This window comes from Mustela nigripes, chromosome 2 (genome assembly GCF_022355385.1).
Source record: "Mustela nigripes isolate SB6536 chromosome 2, MUSNIG.SB6536, whole genome shotgun sequence".
Taxonomy (NCBI): Eukaryota; Metazoa; Chordata; class Mammalia; order Carnivora; family Mustelidae; genus Mustela; species Mustela nigripes.
Genome location: NC_081558.1, coordinates 143,224,124 through 143,246,813, shown reverse-complemented (window position 1 = coordinate 143,246,813; position 22,690 = coordinate 143,224,124). Strand labels below are relative to the sequence as shown.

Here is a 22,690-nt window from a genome sequence, read left to right as displayed (position 1 = left end):
GGAAGCAGGCTCCCCACCGAGCAGAAAGCCTGATGCGGGGCTGGATCCGGATCATGACCTGAGCCGAAGGCAGAGGCTTTAACCAACTGAGCCACCCAGGCGCCCCATGAGTATTTATTCTATTCCTCTACATGATCAAAATTTTCCAAAAGTCTCTTTAAAATAATTCATTGTTTTAAGAGAGAGCAATACTGTAAGATCAAAGAAAAAGCCACCGTACGGCACTCAGAGAGCGACGCTTCAACCGTTGGGAAGGCTTGGGCTCTTTCTTTTTATCTCCCACACCTGCATCAAGGCTGCTAAATGGGCTCTCCTCAGTGTCTCAGGCAGATCAATGTCTGAATTAAGTGACACTGTATTTAGAACCCGCACGTCCAATGACTAAGGCTTCTCCGACACCCCACCAGCTACCTCATTCCCTCCCCACGCAACTCACTCCATCCCAGTCTCCGCACACATCCAAGATGGTGGGTCAGGGCAGCGAAACAGGTCAGCTCTACCTCCCAGAGCGTGCGTTGGCGCCGGCCTGCGCAGGCGCATTTCCGCTTCCCTCCCGACCTTGCCGGATCGCGCCTGCGCGGTGGGGAGCTGCTCGCAGCTCCCGCTCGGCCTTGGGCTGGCTGGCTGCAGTCTCCGTTTGAGCGCGGCCGAAGCGGCTGGCTCGCTTAAGATGAGGTTTCTGCTAGTTCTCCTGGTGGCGGCGGCGGCGGTGATCCGGAGCGATGCCTCGGCCAACCTGGGCGGCGTGCCTAGCAAAAGATTAAAGATGCAGTACGCCACGGGGCCGCTGCTGAAGTTCCAGATTTGGTGAGTATGTGTGCCGGGCCCCGCAGCGCCGTCGCGCCTCTGCGAGGCCCCTGTCGCTACGCGAGGCCCCGGCTTCGCGGCCTAGCGGGCTGAACCTCCCTCGGCCCGGAAGAACGGCGCCGGGAGCCTTTCGTAGCTTGCCTCCCCCGGGGTCCTTGCCGGGACTGCCAGGCCGCCCTTCTCTCCTCCAGGCATAACCGTTCTCTTGGCTCAGTTCTTTTTTGCCTCCTAGAATGGTGGGAGTGGGGGAGGAGGGCACGGGAAGGTTAAGTACTGAAAGGCGAAGACGTGGGGCCGCTTGTCAGGACGGAGGGCCGGTCGGCGGCGTCACGCCATGGCCACCCGGCTGCCTGCGGAGGTGGGCATGAGTTGGCGCAGCGTCGGCGGACGAGCGCGTGCGTTTGCCGCCCAGGGCCCCTTTCCTCTCCCCTTTCCCAGGGTTATGCCCGGCGCCCTCGCTGCCCTCCCTGGGCGAAGGTTAATTCGGGTCGTTGGAGGAGACCCGCGAGTGACAGACGTCTGTTCTCCAGGACCTCCCGGGGTGACTGTTGAGTGAGGAGTGGGGATTCTGACAGCTGGAGGGCGCCGAGAGGTCCAGGGAGACTGATTTCTCACTTTGCAGTTTCCAAAATGTCTTTAAAAAGGAGCACGTTGCTCTTCCGACAGTGTGGTTCACTCCCAGACAACTCTTACCTGTTCCCCCCAACTCCCCTGACACTCGCCTCCCAGGAGTTGCCGATACCCGCATGTCTTTATACCCTTCAAATCTCTTGTGCATTCAGAGAAACAGAAAAAAAGAAAAGAAAAGAAAAAAAAACCCCAAAACCCTAAACCAGGGAAAAAAAAAATCCCAGCAGCTTTCTACTTTGTACTGTAAGTTATTTTGTCGTTAACCTGGTTAAGTGTTAGAACCCGAGCAGTGATGCATGTAATACGGTAGGTAGGGTTGGGGGAAGATTTGAAAGGCAAACTAGAATTGTAAAATTGTAGAAATTAGAATCCTGTATAGCAAAAGATGACGTTTTTTCAAGATCATAGCCTTTTTAAAACTTTTATTAATTTAAGTGTACTAAAGGTTAGATTTCCTGTGTACTCAATTATTTTTTTGCTTATCCTTTAAAGAGTAAGTAAATATTTAAATTTAAAAAATCAATTTAAGTTACCCTTACAGTCAGAAAGTAAGATGGTGAGATGAGACTTTATTTTTGGAGTGAAAACTATAAAACCTTTGCACTTTCCTCCTGATTTAAAACAAAACAAAACAAAACCAGAACAACTCCCTGTATTGTTTACTGTGTGGCCAGCATATATCATTTTCATATAATACTGTAAATGGGAGTTATGACTTGACCATTGCAACTATTCCCATAATTTTTTTTTTTAATTAGAAAGTGGCTGTCATTTTTTTCAACCTATAATTATTGTTAAGGATTGTGATACTTTGGATTAAGTAATTTAAAAAGACTGCATTTCCAGGGTATGTAATTTTTCTGTTTCCTACTTTTGCACCTCCTGTTTTGTGCTTTTCCAAAGTACTCTTCTTTTAAGTTGCTTCTATTGGAATACTCCTCAGATAATTTAACAAGTGTACCTTCCACTGAGGATGTTCATAACAACTATAGGGAAGGGCATTTAGTTCTTCAGTTAAACTTTTTATAAAGTCTTAAGTACTTCACTTGAGTTTCTGATACATAGTTTCTCTGTCATTTTTTCTTTCCTTCTTTTTTTTTTCCTTTAAGTACAAACTGGTCCCAAAAGTCTAATAAGAGTTTTCTTTTGCAGTAACCCAGAGCATATTACATACAAAAGTTCTTCAGTTTTGTTTTGTTTTGTTTTTTAATCGTAGATGAGAAAGAATTTTACTAGTATGCCCTCCGTATACAGGTATATTAAGCTTGTTTTTGGTACTTTTTTCCCCAGAGATTGATCTGTATATAGTAAATTGAATATTGTGTTTCTGGTTTTGATAGACTCTCTTGGATGTTCATTTGCGAGTTTGGGAAAGAAGGGGAAGCTAAAACAATTGAGGATAAATATGTGAAAATTCTTTTAATTCTGTTTGAAATCTGAGTGCTATAAAATGAAGTTTTTCATTAATTATCACTGTGAACAAAGGAGAGAGCTATTTTTACCTTTTCAATCGCTTTTGTCCTTTATTTTATGAGTGCTCTTTCTTTAACTGTAGCTCAGTATATCATCTATTAATTGTGTCATTTTTATAATTGCTAATAGAATAAGACAGCGGCACAACACACAAATGGAATTAAAGGGAGAGAGTGTGCAAAACAGCTTCCAACAAACGTTCCTATTCTATATTCATGTATTTTTTTCAATAAATATTCATTCAGTACCTGCTTGTGCCAGGGATTAAAGATAACCCTGGTGAATAATATAGATATGGTCCTCCATGAAGCTTCCAGAAGTGCACAGTATTGCATTACACATCTAAGTCTTTGGTTTATGTCAATCGATGGAGCAATATAATTAGATGAGTTTAATAACATTGATTTCATATTTGGGAGAAAAACTTACCCTGCTTACTTGGATGTTTAAACATTGAACATTAACAAAAAGAAAGTTCTCTATTCAGAGCTTAAAATGAAGGCCCCCTGTAACATTTTTCCTTTCTTGTGATTTTTATGTATAAATGCATTTTATGTGTAAATGTATACTGACAGATAATTGGTTGACAGATGTTTGTATGCATGTTTTATTTTCCCCATATATGAGATTTAACATGTAGTCATACCTACAGCATTCAATCAGTTGTAGTTTATTTATTTTTTATTTTTTAAAGATTTAACTTATTTGACAGAGATCACAAGTAGGCAGCAGGTGGAGAAAGAAGGGGAAGCAGGCTCCCTGCTGAGCAGAGAGCCTGATGGGGGGCTTGATCCCAGGACCCTGAGATCATGGCAAAAAAAAAAACTAAAAATAAAAAATAAAAATAGGGGTTCCTTGGTGGCTCAATGGGTTAAAGCCTCTGCCTTCGGCTTACGTCATGATCCCAGGATCCTGGGATCAAGTCCCGTATTAGGCTCTCTGCTCAGGTAGGGAGCCTGCTTCCTCTCTCTCTCTCTGCCTGCCTCTCTGCCTACTCGTGATATCTCTCTCTCTCTCTCTCTCTGTCAAATAAATAAATAAATAAATCTTAAAAAAAAATAAAGAGCTTACTGGGTACAGCTCTTTGCAGTTAATCCTTATTTGGATTTTTAGTGATTGATTCACTAAGAATAATAAATTAAAGATTGCAAAATAAGCAAATACAGAATTTTCCAATTTTTGTTAATTTAAGAATCCACTGCTATAATTTTAGGGCAACCAACTTCTAAAAGTATTTTTAAAAGGTTAATGAAACAACTATTCCAAGAACAGAGTTTTATTTAAATTATGCACACTCACACTTTGCTTTCATGATATGGAGGCAAGAAAATAAAGACCTAAGGCTGATTTGGATATTGATATTTGCTGAGATTAGTAAAAGGATGAGTTGAAGAAATCTGAGAAATTGGAGCCCTAAAGATCATGTTAGTTACCATAGACTTTTATATTAGCATATTCAAATATTTGACTTACTCCGTGCAGGTACTTTGGTTCTTGGAATTCAGTTTTATCGTAGACATCATAGATAAGAGTAGAAAGAACTCATTAATCCATGGACAACATATAAAATTAGAGTTGTGTTCAGTGCTGTAAAGGAAAGGTTATATATTGTATGAGACGGACCTAGGCAGGAGATTAGGGAGAGTTTCCATGAGGAAATCAACTTTGAGCTGAGATTTAAAGGATAAAATTTATTGCTAGAGAGCTTTCAAGCTGTAGGAATAACATGGTCAGTGGCCTTGTAGTAAAGAGAACGTAATTGCTTAGGAGGCAAGGCTACTGACCTCAAAGTCCAAAGAGAAGGTGGCACAGATCCTGGAAGGTCTGGTAGACCATAAGGAAAAATCAGTTAGCCTCACTGTGGAAAAGACATTAGAGAGGACAAAGAATATAGATAATGGAGAAACCATTTAGGGGGATCATTGGGAGGTGCCCAGGTGAGAGATGATGGAACTTGGAATACAGTGGTGGTAGTAGAACTAGAATGTAAAGGGACAGGTTTAACAGATCTTTAGGAGATACATTTTGGGGTTTTGGTGATGGGTTACATATCTGGGGGAAGGGAGAGGAGATATGAAGTGAGAGGTGTCAGAGACAGCTCTTGAGTTCTGGAGTTGTGCTGTGCCATTCACTAGAATGATAAACAAAGGAGACAAATTTTATGACTTTTTTTTTTCTTTTTGGTGGGAAGGAATGGGAGGAATCCTGAGTTTTTAAAACGATAACAGGGGAATATCCTACAAAGAAATTTTTGTCTCCCCAAAATAGCCATAGTAACTAAAACTAAAAACTTATTTTTAATTTGTATTTATTTATTTTAAAGATTTCGTGTATCTATTTGTCAGGGAAAGGAAGAGAGAGGGGCACAGGCAGGGGGAGTGATAGGCAGAGGGAGAAGCAGGCTCTGGATGAGGATTCTATCCTAGGACCCCGGGATCATGACCTGAGCCAAAGGCAGACTTTAACCCGCTAAGCCACCCAGGGGTCCCTAAAACTTAAATACCAGTAACTAAATAATTTTTAAATAACTAAAAAATTTAAATACCAGTTACTGCATTTCACCAAACCTAAGATATGATGGATTTTAAGGTACACCATTATTTTATATGTCCCTCAGAGGGAGAAAAATACTGCCGTTTAAATTGTGACACAGATGATTTTAAGATAAATACTGATTTTTCACAACGATAGGAGAAATGTACTTCTTAGAATCATTGAAATAAAGGAGTAGTAAGTTGATTCAGATAGAAGAGTACTAATGGAGTGTTGCTGGAGAACAAATAAAATGCTGGCTGCTACACCTACTGCTATGTTAGATTTTTTAAGTTTTCTGTAATTACTTAGAACTTAGTCACCATTTTGTTTTGTTTTTTACTATTTAAACAAAAAAAACTGCAGTATCTAACTGAATAATGTACATTTAATAGTGGTTTGTACTTAATAATGTACAAAGTACTTTAGTCCAAAGCTTTTAGAGGTAGGTAAAATATGAATGGTTTTAAAGGTTTTATCTCCTCTTACAGAAAAATTGAAACATTCTTTCCTTACCATTTGCCATTAAGGTAAATGGTGGAAATCAAATTGAATGTATCATTTGGAAATACCAAGATAACCTCATAAATTTTGAATAGTATAGTTACTGGAAAACTGTATTTACTGCTCTAACAGTTCAGAGTTCCAGGTTCTTATTTGATCTGACTCTTACCTTCTGAATGACTCCCGGAAATTATTGAATCTCTTTAGTTGCTCTCAACTTGTTTGTCTGTAACATGACAATGTGGGTTGCATTCCAATTACCAATATTCTGTTACTGTTTTATACTGTTAGGAAGCTTCAAGGCAAAAAATGAAAGTATGCATATGTGTTTCATTTCTGTCACCTTTTCTGCTCTCCGTAAAGGGAAATCAAGTCATGTTTTCACATATCTTACCTTGATTGGGATGCAGCCCAAGATTGGTGAGGAAGAAATCTTGCCATGGGTTTTATCAAGAACTTGGTTCTTGAAAAACTTGAGGTTTTATCAAGAACTACTGATGAAATCAAATCCTCATTTTTTTTAATGACCTTTTTTACATGCTACTTGTTTTCCCCTTTTGTCCAGGGAAGATGAATATTTATTTTTTACTATTTAGGAAGATAAATATTTGTTTTTTACTAATTGTTTGAAAGCCCATTGTCTGATGGGGGAAACAGAGACATGTTAAACAATATTACAGTAAAGTGTCCTGTTCAGAGTGTTCTAAAAAAGAGGTCATAATGGAGGGTTTTAAAACCCTAGGGGAAAGAAAGGTTATTCAGGGAGAGTTGAAAGGCTTTGACAGGAGGAAATGAAGTCTTGAAGGGTATGGGGAAAGCACCAGGAGATGTAGAGAAAGAGCTTTATAAAAGTTAAGGGAAGATCATATGTAAATGAAGCTGACTCAGCACAGAGAAGGGGGAGGGGACATGAAATAAATCTGGAGGCATATAATCTATTAAAAACTAGCGCAGCATAAATGCAATCATTTATCAAGTTTTGTTGTAATGTGTTATTTTTATTGTCTTTAATGTTGTGATGAGAACTTTGGTAAATTTTACTCTGAGACTTCCATCTTTTAAAAAAATGAAATTAGTTTTCTGGCTATAAAAATAATACAGGTTTCTTGTAACAATAATAAAAAAGTGTAGGTGACATTTTTATTTTACCCTTCTAGGTTCTTTTGACTGGTCTATTAAAATGCCATAAGACAGACGAATAGCAGGAAAACATTTAATTACATACTTAGGAAAGCCCTATAAAAAACATGAAAGGCAAGAACAAGTTGGGCAATTGAGATTTATATAGTATCCTAAGTGAAGGAATAGGATGGGGGCCTGGGGCTCCAAAGGGGAGGAGGGTAATTCACAGGACAATAAGAAGAGCAGATTTTTTTTTTTTATAAAAGATTTTATTTATTTATTTATTTGTTTATTTGACAGAGATCACAAGTAGGCAGAGAGGCAGGCAGAGAGAGAGAGAGAGAGAGGGAAGCAGGTTCCCCACTGAGTAGAGAACCCCTCCCAGGACCTTGGGTTCATGACCCGAGCTGAAGGCAGAGGCTTAACCCACTTAGCCACCCAGGTGCCCCAGAAGAGCAGATGTTTGATTAAATAGATGTTTGTCCTGCCACACAAGTCTTGCAGATAAAAAGTTACCCCTGTTAAAGCTTTCTGTTTGGGCCTATCCAGATTCTTTAACATAGTTTAAGGAAGCAGTGAGTTTTTTTTTCTTTGGAGTCCATTTGGTCTAAATTGCCTTCAGCTCAAAATAAGCCACATGCCAAAGTGCATATTTTGGGGTCGCATATTTTGCTCTCCCCTTAGTATACACAAGAAAGTGAAAAAATCCTTGTAGCTCTCTATTAACATTTAGAAGAACAACCTTCAGGACAACTCTACAGACATACTGTATTATGTAATTTTACAGAAGTGATTGTGTTCATAGTTGTATGCTTTTTTTTTTTTAATTTCCTTCCCCTCTATCACTTACTGTTCAGTAATTACAGATATGCATTAGCAAGCATAGTATTACATAAGATGAGTGTTCCTTAATTTATCTAACTAGTGCTTTTTGGTTAACTTTTAGGTTGATCCTGATTTTATACAGAATTACTTAGTGATTATCCTCATATATTGTATACTTGTCCAATAATTTCTGTAAATTAAATCCACAGAATTACAGTATTATGATTAGGTCAAAAGGTATTACATTTAAAATTTTGATATTGTTATATTAGTTAAACTCCTACTGGAAGATCTTAGAGTAGTAGGTTGAGTTTTTAAAATTTCTAGTTTATCGCACTATAATAAGAATCAACATTGAATATGTAATGAGAATATGACATTGGCTATTTTACTTACTGGACTTTCTTTGTGGTATAAAATGGTCACTTGTTGCAAATGGTCTTTGTGCTGTCGGGTTTTTATTGATAACAAAACCTGATGGATGCATGAAATCTGCTAATGATAGTATTCAGATCTTCTGCAATTTTATTATTCATCTTCTATCAGTTTTCTAACCCATCAATTTTTTTTTTTTTTTTTTAAAGATTTTATTTATTTATTTGACAGAGAGAAATCACAAGTAGACAGAGAGGGAGGCGGAGAGAGAGAGAGGGAAGCAGGCTCCCTGCTGAGCAGAGAGCCCGATGCGGGACTCGATCCCAGCACTCTGAGATCATGACCTGAGCCGAAGGCAGCGGCTTAACCCACTGAGCCACCCAGGCGCCCTAACCCATCAATTTTTTTAGGGCCTCAAAATATAAACATATAAATATAAATTAAAAAAAATATATATATATATGATTCATTGCCTCAAAATATTTTTTGATTCTGCTTTTTGGTTTTGAAATTTCTGGTAGTGTTTCCTTACCTCTTACTACTGCTTCTTATAGAATATTTTTGAATATAGACTCTTATTTTGACTTCTATTTGCTGTTCCTCCATTTTTGTTTTATGATGTAGTTTCCATAGTCCCTCAGGTTTTGTCTTCTTTTTTCTGTTTCTCCTCCCTGTTTCTCAAAACAAGAGAAATAGCTTCAGATATTACCAGTATTATCAATACTGTTTAACTCACTTAGCCACCCAGGCACCCCAGAAGACCAGATGTTTGATTAAATAGATGTTTGTCCTGCCACACAAGTGGCAGCTTGAGATATTATCAGATATTCAGATAAACAGCTTCAGATATTATCAATATCCTCATGATGAACTGTATCCTCTTCAGTAGACTATTACCAGTTTACTATCTTCTTCATTAGAATTTTGCCAGCACTAAAAAGGCATGGACTTTTTTTTTTTTTTTTTTGCTTTCTCTTGTTCTAGGTTCTTTCACTTTTGACTGTCTTCAGTCAGTATTTATTGGAAGAGTACAGCCTGTTGCCGTCCACTGTGGCTTGCCCTGAAATAACCTAAATGTCCCCTCTCTCCCCTCCTGCCTCCCTCCCCTCCTCCATCCATATTCCTTTCTGGACTAGTGATAGCTCTCACTTAATACTGTTCATTTCTGGTAGGTTTTTACCTGGTTGGCTTCTGTTCCAGTTTGGAAACTGTTAGGCATAGAATGTAATACATGTAAAACTTCAGTTTTGAACATAACTCTTACCAGTAACACTCTTGGCTCGGTCTTCATGCCTCTACTGCTGGGGCTAAGCTTCCAGAATTCATTGTGCTACTGCCAGTCATCTTTCTGCTGCTCTGATATCTGACACACCCTTACTTATTAGTATAGGTGCATTATCCTGTTGGTGGCTTTCTTTCCAAGATTCCTGGTTTTTTTTTTACTGAGTTTATTCTAATGTCATGTGAAATCAGTCTGCAACCAACCAGTTAATAAATATACAGGTTAAATAGGAAAGCGGTATAAAGCAGCCCAGAGATTTCTTCAGTTTGACCATTGACTCAACATAGAACACAATATATTTTTTTATCAGACTCTTTAACAGCTTATAGAAATAAACTGAGGGTGAGTTCTGTGGCATGTGAATCCTACCTTCAATTAAAAAATGTATTGAAAAGAATAAAAGCTAGGCATCATATATGGAGCATTTTAAGATGAAACAAAGAATTCTACAAAATGTGGTTGTCACTATTTATTGAATGCTTTAATCCAGTCATCTTTATTGAGTGACTGAATACCTTATAAATCTATTAATAAGTGTTTTCCAGAGTAAACAGATAAAATTCCTTCCCTAGGAAGGAGCTAAGCAATTTATAAATTCTTGGTGGAATAGTCTTTAGCAAAAGAATTCCTGAAATGTTATATGTCAGAGATACAGAACTAGAAGCTACTGACCTCCAGAATAGACAGAAGAATGGAAAGAATAAAAACAGATCACTCATAAAATTTCAGGTTTGGGGGCACCTAGGTGGCTCAGTGGGTTAAAGCCTCTGCCTTCGGCTCAGGTCATGATCCCAGGGTCCTGGGATCGAGCCCCACTCAGGCTCTCTGCTCAGTGAGGCGCATGCTTCCCTTCCTCTCTCTCTCTGCCTGCCTCTCTGCCTGCTTGTGATCTCTATCTGTCAAATAAATAAAATCTTTAAAAAAAATTTTTTTTTAGGTTTGTCACATCTTTGGAATACATTTAGTAAAGAAGCCAGGAATCTTCGAAGCTCCTTTAGGCATGAAATATGCCTGTATGTGTTTTCACTGTGGTGGCCACTGTAATGTTTCAAGATTGCTAAAAGGTTGCTAAAAGGAAATCACTTGATTTCATATAACTACTGTTCCTTAATCTGACAAGCTGATACCTTTTTGGTGCTGTTTTTGCAGCTTCTTAAAAAACTGAGCAAATTCTGGGCCACATTTTAATCTTCAAAGTGTGTAGGCACTCCTGTTTGCAACTTTTAAAAACATTAATCAGTGTAGTCTATTTTTCACTCCCTAAATCCCTTGTGTGATTTGTAGAACCTTTGGAGATTTCATTCCTTAAAGCACTTAGAGCAGGTGATGCACCAGACAAATGTTTATTATTACAGTATTTCATCTACTAAACAGAACAAGGAAAAGTAAAGGTTAAATCTAAAAGCACAACTTTCAGTGATCCGTGAGCTGTTGAACTGAGCGATGCTGTAGACGTTTAGAAAGCACAGTATTTACAAAATATCTTCCTGATTTTCTAGGTACAGTGTGGGAGAAATATTAGTTGAAATTCTTAGAATGCAAGTAGTAGAAACCTTTTTTACTGGTTTGAATAATACGTTTGGAAATGCATTTTAAAATTACTGAGAGAATAATCTTAGGCAGGGATTCATCAAGGCCTTAAGACGAGCTAAAATAGAAAACTAGAAAGTGGAGAAGATGTCATTCACTCTTCCCGGGTTCACATCTGTACTTTTTTCTCAGTAAGTCGTACTTTGTCCTTTGTTTTCTCTGAAGATTCACTTATCTTCTCAGTCCTTTGAAAGATTAAACGTGTTAAATGTTCACCTTTGTGGAGATAGTCACTTTAAAATCCCATTCCTTCACTTTTAGGGAAGGATCTCAAGCCTTCCTTTGACAGGTTTGCATTTTTCTGGACTGTCAGTGATGGCAAGGGGTTGGTTTCATTATGTAAACAGGATCCAGTTCTGTGTGTGGGTAAGAGGACAGTTAGAAAGGAGGTTATTGTAAATAAAAAGGGAAGGTGAATTCAAGAGATGCAAAAAATAGAAATCTTAAATATTTATTTCACAAATATCTGAGCGTTTGCCCTTTTTTCTTTTTTGAAATTATTATAAACATATAATGTATTATTTGTTTCAGGGGTACAGGTCTATCATTCATCAGACTTACACAACTCATAGCGCTTACCACAACACATACCCTCCCCAGTGTCCATCACCCAGCACTCCATCCTCCCACCCCACCTCCCCTCCAGCAACCCTCAGTTTGTTTCCTAAGATTTAAGAGTCTCACGGTTTGTCTCCCTCTCTGGTTTCATCTTGTTTCATTTTTTTCCTCCCTTCCCCTATGATCCTCTACCTTATTTCTTAAATTCTGCATATCAGCGAGGTGCTGTGATAACTGTTTTTCTCTGATTGACTTATTTCACTTAGCATGAGGAACTCTGGTTCCATCCACGTAGTTGCAAATGGCAAAATTTCTTTTCTTTCTTTTCTTTTCTTTTTTCTTTTTTTTTTTTTTTTTTGATAGCTGTAATTTCCAGTGTGTTTGTGCACACATACACGACATCTTTTTTATCCATTCATCTGTTGGTGAACATCTGGGCTCTTTCCATATTTGGGCTGTTGTGAACATCGCTGCTTAAATATTGGTGTGCAGGTATCCCTTTGGATCACTACATTTGTGTCTTTGGGGTAAATAATCAGTAGTGTAATTGCTGGGTATAGGGCAATTTTCAGCTCTATTTTCAACTTTTTGAGGAATCTCCATACTGTTTTCTAGAATGGCTGCATCAGCTTGCATTCCCAACAGTGTGGGAGGGCTCCCTTCTCTCTCTCTGCATCCTTGCCAACATCTGTTATTTCCTGACTTGTTAATTTTAGCCATTCTGACCAGTGTAGGGTGGTATCTCATTGTGGTTTTGATTTGTATTTCCCTGATGCCAAGTGATGTTGAGCACTTTTTCATGTGCTTTGTTGGCCATTTGGATGTCTTCTTTGCAGAAATGTCTGTTCATGTCTTCTGCCCATTTCTTGATTGGGTTATTCTTTGGGTGTTGGGTTTAATAAGTTCTTTATAGATTTTGGATACTAGCCCTTTATCTGATATGTCGTTTGTGAATATCTTCTTCCATTCTGTTGGTTTTGTTGATTATTAACTTTGCTGTGCAAAAGCTTTTGATCTTGATGAAGTCCCAACAGTTCATTTTTGCCTTTGTTTCCCTTGCCTTTGAGATGTGTCCAGCAAGAAGTTGCTGCAACTGAGGTCAAAGAGGTTGCTGCCTGTGTTCTTCTCAAGGATTTTGATGGGTTCCTATCACATTTAGGTCTGTCATCCATTTTGAGTCTATTTTTGTGTATGGTGTAAGGAAATGGTCCAGTTTCATTCTTCTGCATGTGGTTGTCCAATTTTTCTGACAGCATTTGTTGAAGAGACTTGTCTTTTTTTTTTTTTTTTTTTTTTTTTCCATTGGATGTTCTTTACTGCTTGGTCAAAGATTAGTTGACCATAGAGTTGAGAGTCCATTTCTGGGTTCTCTATTCTGTTCCATTGATCTATGTGTCTGTTTTTGTACCAGTACCATACTGTCTTAATGATTACAGCTTTGTATTAGAGCTTGAAGTCTGGAATTGTGATGCCACCAGCTTTGGTTTTCATTTTCAACATTCCTTTGGGAATTTGGGATCTTTTCTTGTTCCATACAAATTCTAGGATAATTTGTTCCAGTTCTGTGAAAAAAGTTGATAGTATTTTGATAGGGATTACACTGAATGTGTAGATTGCTCTAGGTAGCTAATTCCATACACATTTTAACAATATTTCTTCGGCACATCCATGAGCATGGAACGTTTTTCCATTTCTTTGTGTGTTCCTCAATTTCTTTCACGCCCTGTTTTCCTTTAATAAGAAGATGTGAGAGATTGGGGTTTGTGATAGGTTCAAGTTTGATACAAGTATTTGACTACAGTTAGGGGCAAACATAATGTAGAAAGGGGAAAAGAGGGGTGGTTGGCTTAGTGAATCAGGACGCTGAATACATGATGTACTCAAAAAAGCACAGAATCTATTTGAAATAGTATAGACAGGGCATTTTCTTTTTTTTTTTTTTAAAGATTTTATTTATTTATCAGAGAGAGAGAAGGGGAGAGAGCGAGCACAGGCAGACAGAATGGCAGGCAGAGGCAGAGGCAGAGGGAGAAGCAGGCTCCCTGCTGAGCAAGGAGCCCGATGTGGGACTCGATCCCAGGACGCTGGGATCATGACCTGAGCCGAAGGCAGCTGCTTAACCAACTGAGCCACCCAGGCGTCCCGGGCATTTTCTTTATTTCTTAAATTTCCTTACACATAGATCATCTAATTTGTATACAGGTCTTTTCTTTTAGAGAAGTACTGTGAAAAATATTTTAAAGTGAGCAATTGCAAAAGTAGACTCCATATAGTAAGACATTTCTGTATTACTAGGCATTTGCAAAGTGATTAGGACTTAATGTTAAGATTTCAGAGTTTAAATCTTCTTCTTAAGGACCTTTGTTCCCATGGCAGGAGGAAGAGGCAGGTGCTGCAGCATATTTTTAGCATGTTTCCATATTTATGTGTTGGGGGTATAGTCGAATCCAGAGTTTTCCTCACAGACCCAAAAAGAATGAAGTAAGTTGAACAGAGCTGTGTGTGTAAAAAAGTGAAAATGACTGGGTCATCACCATGTGTGCCTTGAATTTTACATTTTGTCCACCTCAGTAAACACCAGGGTATGTTTTGTTTTGGAAAACATCTGTCAGCAGTAGAGATTGGTATTTTAAAACAGGAAAATTGATTTTGGGAAACAGTTATATAGGGAAAAGTTCCTTAGGTTTTCTTCACAATTCTGAAGGCAATGATAGGGAGGAAAATTTCTTATATGTAAGTAAACTTGTCTAAAAATATGTTGTATCAGTTTTGTAAACTGTTTCATCTTTCAGAAGTAAATAGGTAAAGTTTTGTGGGGTTTTTTTGTTTGTTTTTTGTTGAAGTATGATTTGCATGTTAGTTTCGATCTCCTGTTGGATTTGTAGGTGTTCAGAATGGTTTGATAACTATCTAACTGAACTCCTGCGACCTGATGTCATCTCAGTCTGCTTCTCCTCCGCCATCTTGACTCAAATCCTAGCATGTTAGTTTCAGGTGTACACATAAACAGTCAATATTTTATGTAGTGTAAAATGATTGCCACCGTAAGTCCAGATAATAGAAATCACCATATAGTCACAGTTTTTTTTCTTGTGATGAGAACTTTTAAGATCCATTCTCCTACCTACTTTTAAATATGCCATATACTATTATTAACTATAGTCACTATGCTGTACATTCCATCCTCATGACTTACATGTTTTATAACTGGAAATTTGAAAAAAAAATACAGTTTTAAAGTCCTTTTTGGATTTCAAGATTATGGGTTAATTCCATTTGGAGTTCGATCCAAAGGTCTGAGACCATACCGAAGACTTGGGACTGGGAGGATGGAGGATAGAGCTAGGATTCTGCGCACAGCAGCCAGAAAAGTAGGTGAGTAGGAGGAATCCGACCAGAAGTGTTGCCTGCACATAGGTACACCTCTCTAGCTGGGCTTCTTTGGGCTTCCCTTGGCAACAGATTGGCACTTGGAGAGCAAATATGAGGAACTTCTGGAGCCCCACAGGTTTTAGTTCTTCCAGAGGGAGAATCTCTAGATGTTCATCATGGAAAAACCTCAGAGATCTCTGCCATCAAGAGGTCAACTATTTGGGTACTTGCTGGTGGCATTTTGACCAAAGGGAACTTGGTTCCTGGACAGAGGGGAGAAGAACTCTTGCATCATCAACTCTCTTATTTGGGTCTAGTGGAAAGGGCTAGGATCTCAAATCACAAAGTCCATGTCTCTCAGCCCTGACTGAAGACAGCATCTGTGTCACCCATCACTACATACCCAGTGTCTAACATAGTGCTTGACATGTAGTAGGCACTCAGTAAGTATTTGAGTGAGTGAATTAATAAATAGTACATATGGATGTATAACCATGGAAAGTCACTTCATCTCTTTGGGCTTCATATTTTCCCCTTCATCTATTAAAAAAAAGTTTCAACTCAATTTTGTCTCCAGCTCTCACAATGTTTCATTAAAAGTTAGAGATTATCCCTAGGGCACATAGTACATTATATGTGAGTAAAAATAATTAAAAATTGAAAAAAAAATAAAAGAGAATGTAATTTTAGATAATTAATTCCGTGTAAATACTGATACAGACTTGAGGATATTGAAATCAGTTGCCATTTCTTGGTTTCATGGTAGTTAGGCATATAGGTATTTTTTGTAATATCCTCAAAACAAAAGCAACGTTAAAATTTTTCTTTTTTAAAGATTTTATTTATTTATTTGACAGACAGAGATCACAAGTAGGCAGAGAGGCAGGCAGAGAGAGAGAGAGGAGGAAGCAGGCTCCCTGTGGAGCAGAGACCCAATGTGGGGCTCTGTCCCAGAACCCTGGGATCATGACCTGAGCCGAAGGCAGAGGTTTTAACTCACTGAGCCACCCAGGTGCCCCCAAAATTTTCTTATAGAGAAAGCAGCTGTGACAAAATAGTACGATTTGGTCACTCTAACAACAGTCATAATAAAATACTAAATAAGGTGAATGTTTACTAAACATAAAGTATGTAGAGCGTAAGTTATTTTAAGTATTTAGCTGTAGAGATTTGTTGCCCTTTGCAAAAATTTCATACTTTTTAGGGACTTAATCTCTTGTGAAATTTTTATTCTAAATGTGGAGGAAGTATTAATGTAAAGGAAACTGGTGACTTACTTTCTCTCTTTTTTTTCCCCCTGAAAAGTGAGTTTTTTCTTTTTTAAAATTTTCTTTTATTTATTTATTTATTTATTTTAGATTTTATTTATTTATTTAATTTATTTATTATTTGATAGAGATCACAAGTAGGCAGAGAGGCAGGCAAAGAGAGAGAGAGAGGAGGAAGCAGGCTCCCTGCAGAGCAGAGATCCTGATGTTGGGCTCGATCCCAGGATCATGACTTGAGCAGAAGGCAGAGGCTTTAACCCATTGAGCCACCCAGGAGCCTCAAGTGAGTTTTTTCTTAAACTGAGATCTACGGGGACACCTGGGTGGCTCAGTTGTTTAAGCAACTGCCTTCGGCTCAGGTCATGATTCTGGAGTCCCCAGATCGGATTGAGTCCCACATCCAGTTCCCTGCTTGGCAGGGAGTCTGCTTGTCCCACTGACCTTTCTCCACTCGTGCTCTCTCTTTCTCTCTCTCTCATTTTTCTCTCGCTCTCAAATAAATAAATAAAATCTTAAAAAAAAATTGAGATCTACTAATATTTGGACTGTTATACCCTTCCAGATATAAACCTGATCCTGGTAGTTGGTATGTTTCTCCTTGATGACAGTGATTGACAAAGTTGGCATCTTAGGTTTTACATTACTGTTACTTAATTACTGATTCTGCTTCCTCTGTACTTTCCTTTCTTTATGTGTTCCTTGACTTAGACTATAATGCAGGTAAGTGCTTAATGCTCTTACCTGAATTTGTAAGCTCTTCTCCTGATTTGGTGGTACCATCTCTTTTTTTTTCTCTCAGCATTATTGAACTATGATTGACAAAAGAAATTATGTGTAGATAAGGTGATGATTTCATATACATGTATATTGTGAAATGATTACCACAGTAAGATTAGTTAAGACGTTCATATGTGCCCACTCACAAAGTCATATAATTAGCTTTTTTAATTGGGTGAGAACATTTAATATTTATTCTCTAAGCAACTTCCAAGTATACAAAACAGTTTGTTAGCTACAGTCACCTTGCTGTAAAGTAGATCCCTAGAATTTGTTTTATAACTGAAGGTTTGTATCCTTCCACCAGTATCTCCCCATTTTGCCTCTTCCACAGCACCTGACAACCACCAGTCTACTTTCCATGTCTCTGAGCTTGGCTTTCTTATGATTCTATGTAAAATGAGATACAATTTGTGTTTCTCTGTCTTATTTCACTTAGCATAATGCCTTCAAGTTTTATCCATTTTGTTGCAAATGGTAGGATTTTTTTTTTTTTCTGAATAATACCCTTATGTGTATTTTATACCACATTTTCTTTACCCATTCATCTGTCAATGGACATTTGTTTAAGTTGTTTCCATGTCTTGGCTATTTTAAGTAATGCTAAAATGAACATGGTGGTACAGATACCTCTTGAAGAGAGTGATTTCATTTTCTTCCGGGTATATCTAGAAGTGGAATTTCTAGATCATATGGTAGTTCTATGTTTAATTTTTTGAGGAACTTCTAAAATGTTTTCCTAGTGGTTGCTCCATTTACATCCCCACCAACAGTGCACAAGGATTACCATCCTTGCCAACACATACTATTTCTTTTGTCTTTTTGATGACAGGCATCCTAACAGGTATGGGGGTGTACTCTTTGTGATTTTGGTTTGCATTTCCCTGTTGATTAGTGATGTGGAGCACCTTCTCATGTATCTGTTGGCTGTTTTTATGTCATCTTTGGAAAAGTATCTGTTCTGGTCCTTTTGCCCATGTTTAGTCAGATTATTGACTTTTGGCTATTTGAGTTCTATGAATTCCTTATGTTTTGGATATTAACCCTTTTATCAGATATCTGATGTGCAAATATTTTCTTCCATTCTGTAGGTTTCCTGTTCATTTTGTTGATGGCTTCCTTTGCTGTGCAGAAGCTTTTTAGTTTGATGTAGTCCCACTTGTTTATTTTGTTTTTGATACCTTTTATGGTCTAATCCACAAAATCATTGCCAAGACTAATGTCAAGGAGCTTATTACCCAGTGTTTTCTTCTAGAAGGCCTATGGTTTCAGGTGTTAGGTTCAAGTCTTTAATCCATTTTGAGTTCATTTTTATGTATGGTGGGAGATAGTTGGTCCATTTTCATTCTTTTCAGGTTGTTGACAGTTTTCCCAACACCATTTGTTAAAGAGACTGGCCTTTCTTCAGTTTTGGTTCCTTTGTTTTAAATTAACTGGCTATATTTCTGTGGGTTTATTTCTGCCCTCTTGATTCTGCCCCACACTGATCTATGTGTCTGTTTTTGGGCTACTATACAATTTTGATCACTATAGCTTTGTAATGTAGTTTGACATAGGCAGCATGGTGCCTCCAGCATTGTTCTTCCTTCTCAAGATTGTTTGGACTATTCCGGGTTTTTTATGGTTCCATACAAATTGTAGGATTGTTTGTTCTACTTCTGTGAGTAGAAGTTTTGATTGAGATTGCACTGAATCTGTAAATTTTGTTTGGCAGTGTGGACATTTTAACAATATCAGTTCTGATCTGTGAACACAAGATACCTTTCATTTATTTGTGTCTTCAATTTTTTTTAAAGTTTTCAGTGTATCCTCCCCCTACAGGTGCACTCTGGTGGCCTTTTCCCCTTTTGCTGGGGAAACATATATCCACAGCATAGTTTTTTAGAAATTTTAATGGAGATATTTGATGCTGTTGACTTAATTTCTTCGGTACTGTTATGGATTGCTGTCATACTGCTGAAAATTATCTTTCCAATGTTTGTTTTCCTTTGCAAAGTAGAAGCAAATTTTAAGTCAGAACTTAAAAAGAGCTTTTTAAGTTCCTTTTATTGTGATTGAGCAGGCATGTTTGCCCACTTAGGGGCAGAGTAGGAACAAGAACCAGTTTCATGTCTCATGCCTTCATCTTTTTTTTTTTTTTTTTTTTAAGATTTTATTTGTTGATTTGACAGACAGAGATCACAAGTAGACAGAGAGGCAGGCAGAGAGAAGAGAGAGGGAAGCAGGCTCCCTGCTGAGCAGAGAGCCTGATGCGGGACTCAATCCCAGGACCCTGAGATCATGACCTGAGCCGAAGGCAGTGGCTTAACCCACTGAGCCACCCAGGCACCCGCCTTCATCTTTTTTAAGCTTCCTGGGCCCCAGTTTTGAAAGTCCCTATTTCAGATGTGTAAGAGTTGTTTTCGTTTCAGTATTTATACTCATTGATACCCCCGCAAAAAGCAGGTTGATTTGAAAGCTCAAAATATGCTGCCATATATGAATAGTTATTTGCTGCTGCCCAACAATGACCCGAATCTATTAAGTTTAATGTTCTAATAGATGGATATACATGGTAGGGAGGTAAATATGTGAAATTTATGAATAAACCTCCGTGTTGCCATCATCCAGCATCAGTTGTTATTACTTTGTCACTGTTCTTGGGAAACAGTTTTTTATACATGGCAATATTCAGGCTTTGTCTAAATGCAAAGTAAGTTTAGGCATATTCTAAATTGATTAACAGAAGCACTTTTATTTTTCTGCAGTGTTTCCTGAGGTTATAGGCGGGTGTTTGAGGAGTACATGCGGGTTATAAGCCAGCGGTACCCAGACATCCGCATTGAAGGAGAAAATTACCTCCCTCAACCCATATATAGGTAAGTAAATTTCAGTAACTTAAAAGGAATTTTTAAAGTGAATTTTTTTCACTTTTGAGTAAACCTTTGTGAATTGGTTCAGTTAACTTCTCGGTTATTATAATTTCTTAGTTGGTTACAATAAACAGAACACTGTTTTATAAGTATCAAGTTTATTTGATCCAAATATGGAAGAATTTTTTTGTTAAGAAGGAAGAAAGAAGGATTATTTCAGAGATGGTAACCTTCTAAGGATATGTTTTCTTACATAATTTTTTTTGCAGAAATAGACCAAGAACTCCTGAATTTTTGTATAGAGTCAGTGGTATAAAATTCTGTACTGTTAAATATTTTTAAAGCCTAATGCTATATAATTTTGCTAGTTATAATAACATTTTGTTTTAAGTCTCCGCATTAAACTTTAGTTACTATCTTTTTCACTACTTATAATTTAGTAACCTTTAGATTTGGTGTCTAGAAAATGTCTATGCACATATACTTGAGTTTTGAGTTCCATTTATTTGTGTCTTCAGTTTTTTTCAACAGTGTCTTAAAGTTTTGTTGTGTCTTAAACAGTGTCTTAAAGTTGAATTAGGTGAAAAATTATGGCTTCTGATGAATTTCTTTTTTCTTTCAATAGACACATAGCATCTTTCCTGTCAGTCTTCAAACTAGTATTAATAGGCTTAATAATTGTTGGCAAGGATCCTTTTGCTTTCTTTGGCATGCAAGCTCCTAGCATCTGGCAGTGGGGCCAAGAAAATAAGGTATGTAACCTAATAGTTTTGATAGTTGCAAGTTTTTTAGGTTGTCAGTGAAAATATTTCAATGACTTGTTTGTTTGGTTTTCTAAGTACTTGTTGCTGATTCACCTGTTCACTTGTATTATTTCAGCTTCAATCACTTTTTAATCTTGGGGCATGGTGCTTAGCCTTTCTTGACCTTAGTTTTTTGTTTGTGATTTTTTTTCTTGGCCTTAGATTTTATAATTATATATTAGGAATGATTAGGTCTTATTTTTTTCTTTTAAATATTTGAAGGATAAGGAGGTATAACTTTAGTAGAAACTGGACACAAAATAATTTAATACCTGATATTAATTATATAGATTAGGTCAAATCATATCCAACAGAATATAATACACATATAATGTAGGCCTTTTAATTAATGGCTTTATTCATTAAAAATGACATTTTCATGGATTTGTTTTTATTAAAATTTTCTGTTTTTATTATTCGTTCTTTGACTCTTCTGTTAATCTCTCTCTATATATGTATATATATATAAATCGTGCTTTTTCTTTTTTCTTTTGTAGGGTCTTGCTGTGGCATGCATTCTTTTTAGATTTCTTTAATTTGTTTTACTTAAAATCATCTTTTTTAGAGGGTCTTTCTGCTTTGAGGAATGGTACTAATTATATTTCTCCCTTGGATAGGTTGCTTAGGTTTCCTTCTAAGGAGTATTCTGTTTTGGAGTCCTCTGTCTGGTCCTGTTCTTTAGTTCTAGGCTCAAACCACCTTTAGTGGACTCCTGCATATCTCTGCTTCTTTTTCTTAGGGAACCACTTAATTCCAGTAACAGGCAGGACTTCTTAACATAAACATAAAACCCTCAGGTGTTACCTCTTACTGAACTGGGTCTCTAGCCATTATTAGTAAGATTGATATGCACAAGATTAAGAATTGGAAGTTAAGTACTCATGATGTTTTGTGTTATATTTATTCATTCTGTTGATTCCAGCTTTAATACATTTTACTTGTGAAGACATGTAACATTATCAATCTACTGTGGAAAAGGAATGTACTTGAAAGCTAGAGCTTTGATGACACTTCTTATATATTGTTTCTATGAAAATATACTTAATGTTCCCAAATGCAAGGGTAATGTCTATGAAATCAAGCCCATCTAGCTTAAGTGAGACTGGGGGGAAAGCTTTTTCTCACTTGCTCTGGGCATTTTTATTTACTTTTTTTGAAATAACTTGCTGTGAATTGACATCCTCATTACTTCCTGTTTTTTAGTCCGGTGATTTTGTTAAAACCTTTCTGTCCACCAAGGAACTTCTGGTCTCTTTGAAAGAGTATAGATTTGCCTTCAAAAGGGGAGCAAGTATAATTTAATATGCTAGTGCTTTCTAATCTTCTTTTTTCTTATTTGACTTAATTTGTTTGGAACTTGGACAGGTTGTATTCAATACATGGAGTTGCTGATTATTGCATCACTTAGTCTCTTGTGAATTCATGCCTTATATTAGAAAAATAGTGAAATGAACTCTTCTTATGCTGGTATTCTTTCGTTTAGCTTATTAAGGCTATTATGAAATTTCTAGAAATTCTGTCTCTGCATTATGAATATATATTCTTCAGTGTGCATAAAGTTATGAATTAATGTTGCATTTTCCTTGTTCTGTTTTGTTCTTTGAACATACAGAATGGCAATAAGAGCCTGTATAGAAACTTTTTTTTAAAAGATTTTATTGGGTGCCTGGGTGGCTCAGTGGGTTAAGCCGCTGCCTTCGGCTCAGGTCATGATCTCAGAGTCCTGGGATCGAGTCCCGCATCGGGCTCTCTGCTCAGTGGAGAGCCTGCTTCCCTCCCTCTTCTCCCCCCACCTCCCCCACTCCTCACCGTACTTTCACTCTCTCTCTAATGAATAAACAAACAAACAAATAAATACATAAATAAAATCTTCTTAATTTTTTATTTTTTTTTAAAGATTTTATTTATTTATTTGACAGA

At 37.5% G+C, this 22,690-nt stretch overlaps 1 protein-coding gene across 1 annotated transcript in view; it reads left to right on the top strand.

Annotated features, from left to right (window-relative positions):
* Positions 1-563: 563 nt before the first annotated feature.
* The window catches only part of SELENOT (selenoprotein T), a 25,131-nt gene continuing 3,004 nt past the window's right edge, over positions 564-22,690 (top strand). The window contains exons 1-3 of the mRNA XM_059391733.1: positions 564-807; positions 19,863-19,973; positions 20,593-20,719. Of these exons, the coding sequence (XP_059247716.1) occupies positions 671-807; positions 19,863-19,973; positions 20,593-20,719 (375 nt within the window). The 5' untranslated portion in view covers positions 564-670. The remainder of the gene's footprint in view (positions 808-19,862; positions 19,974-20,592; positions 20,720-22,690) is intronic.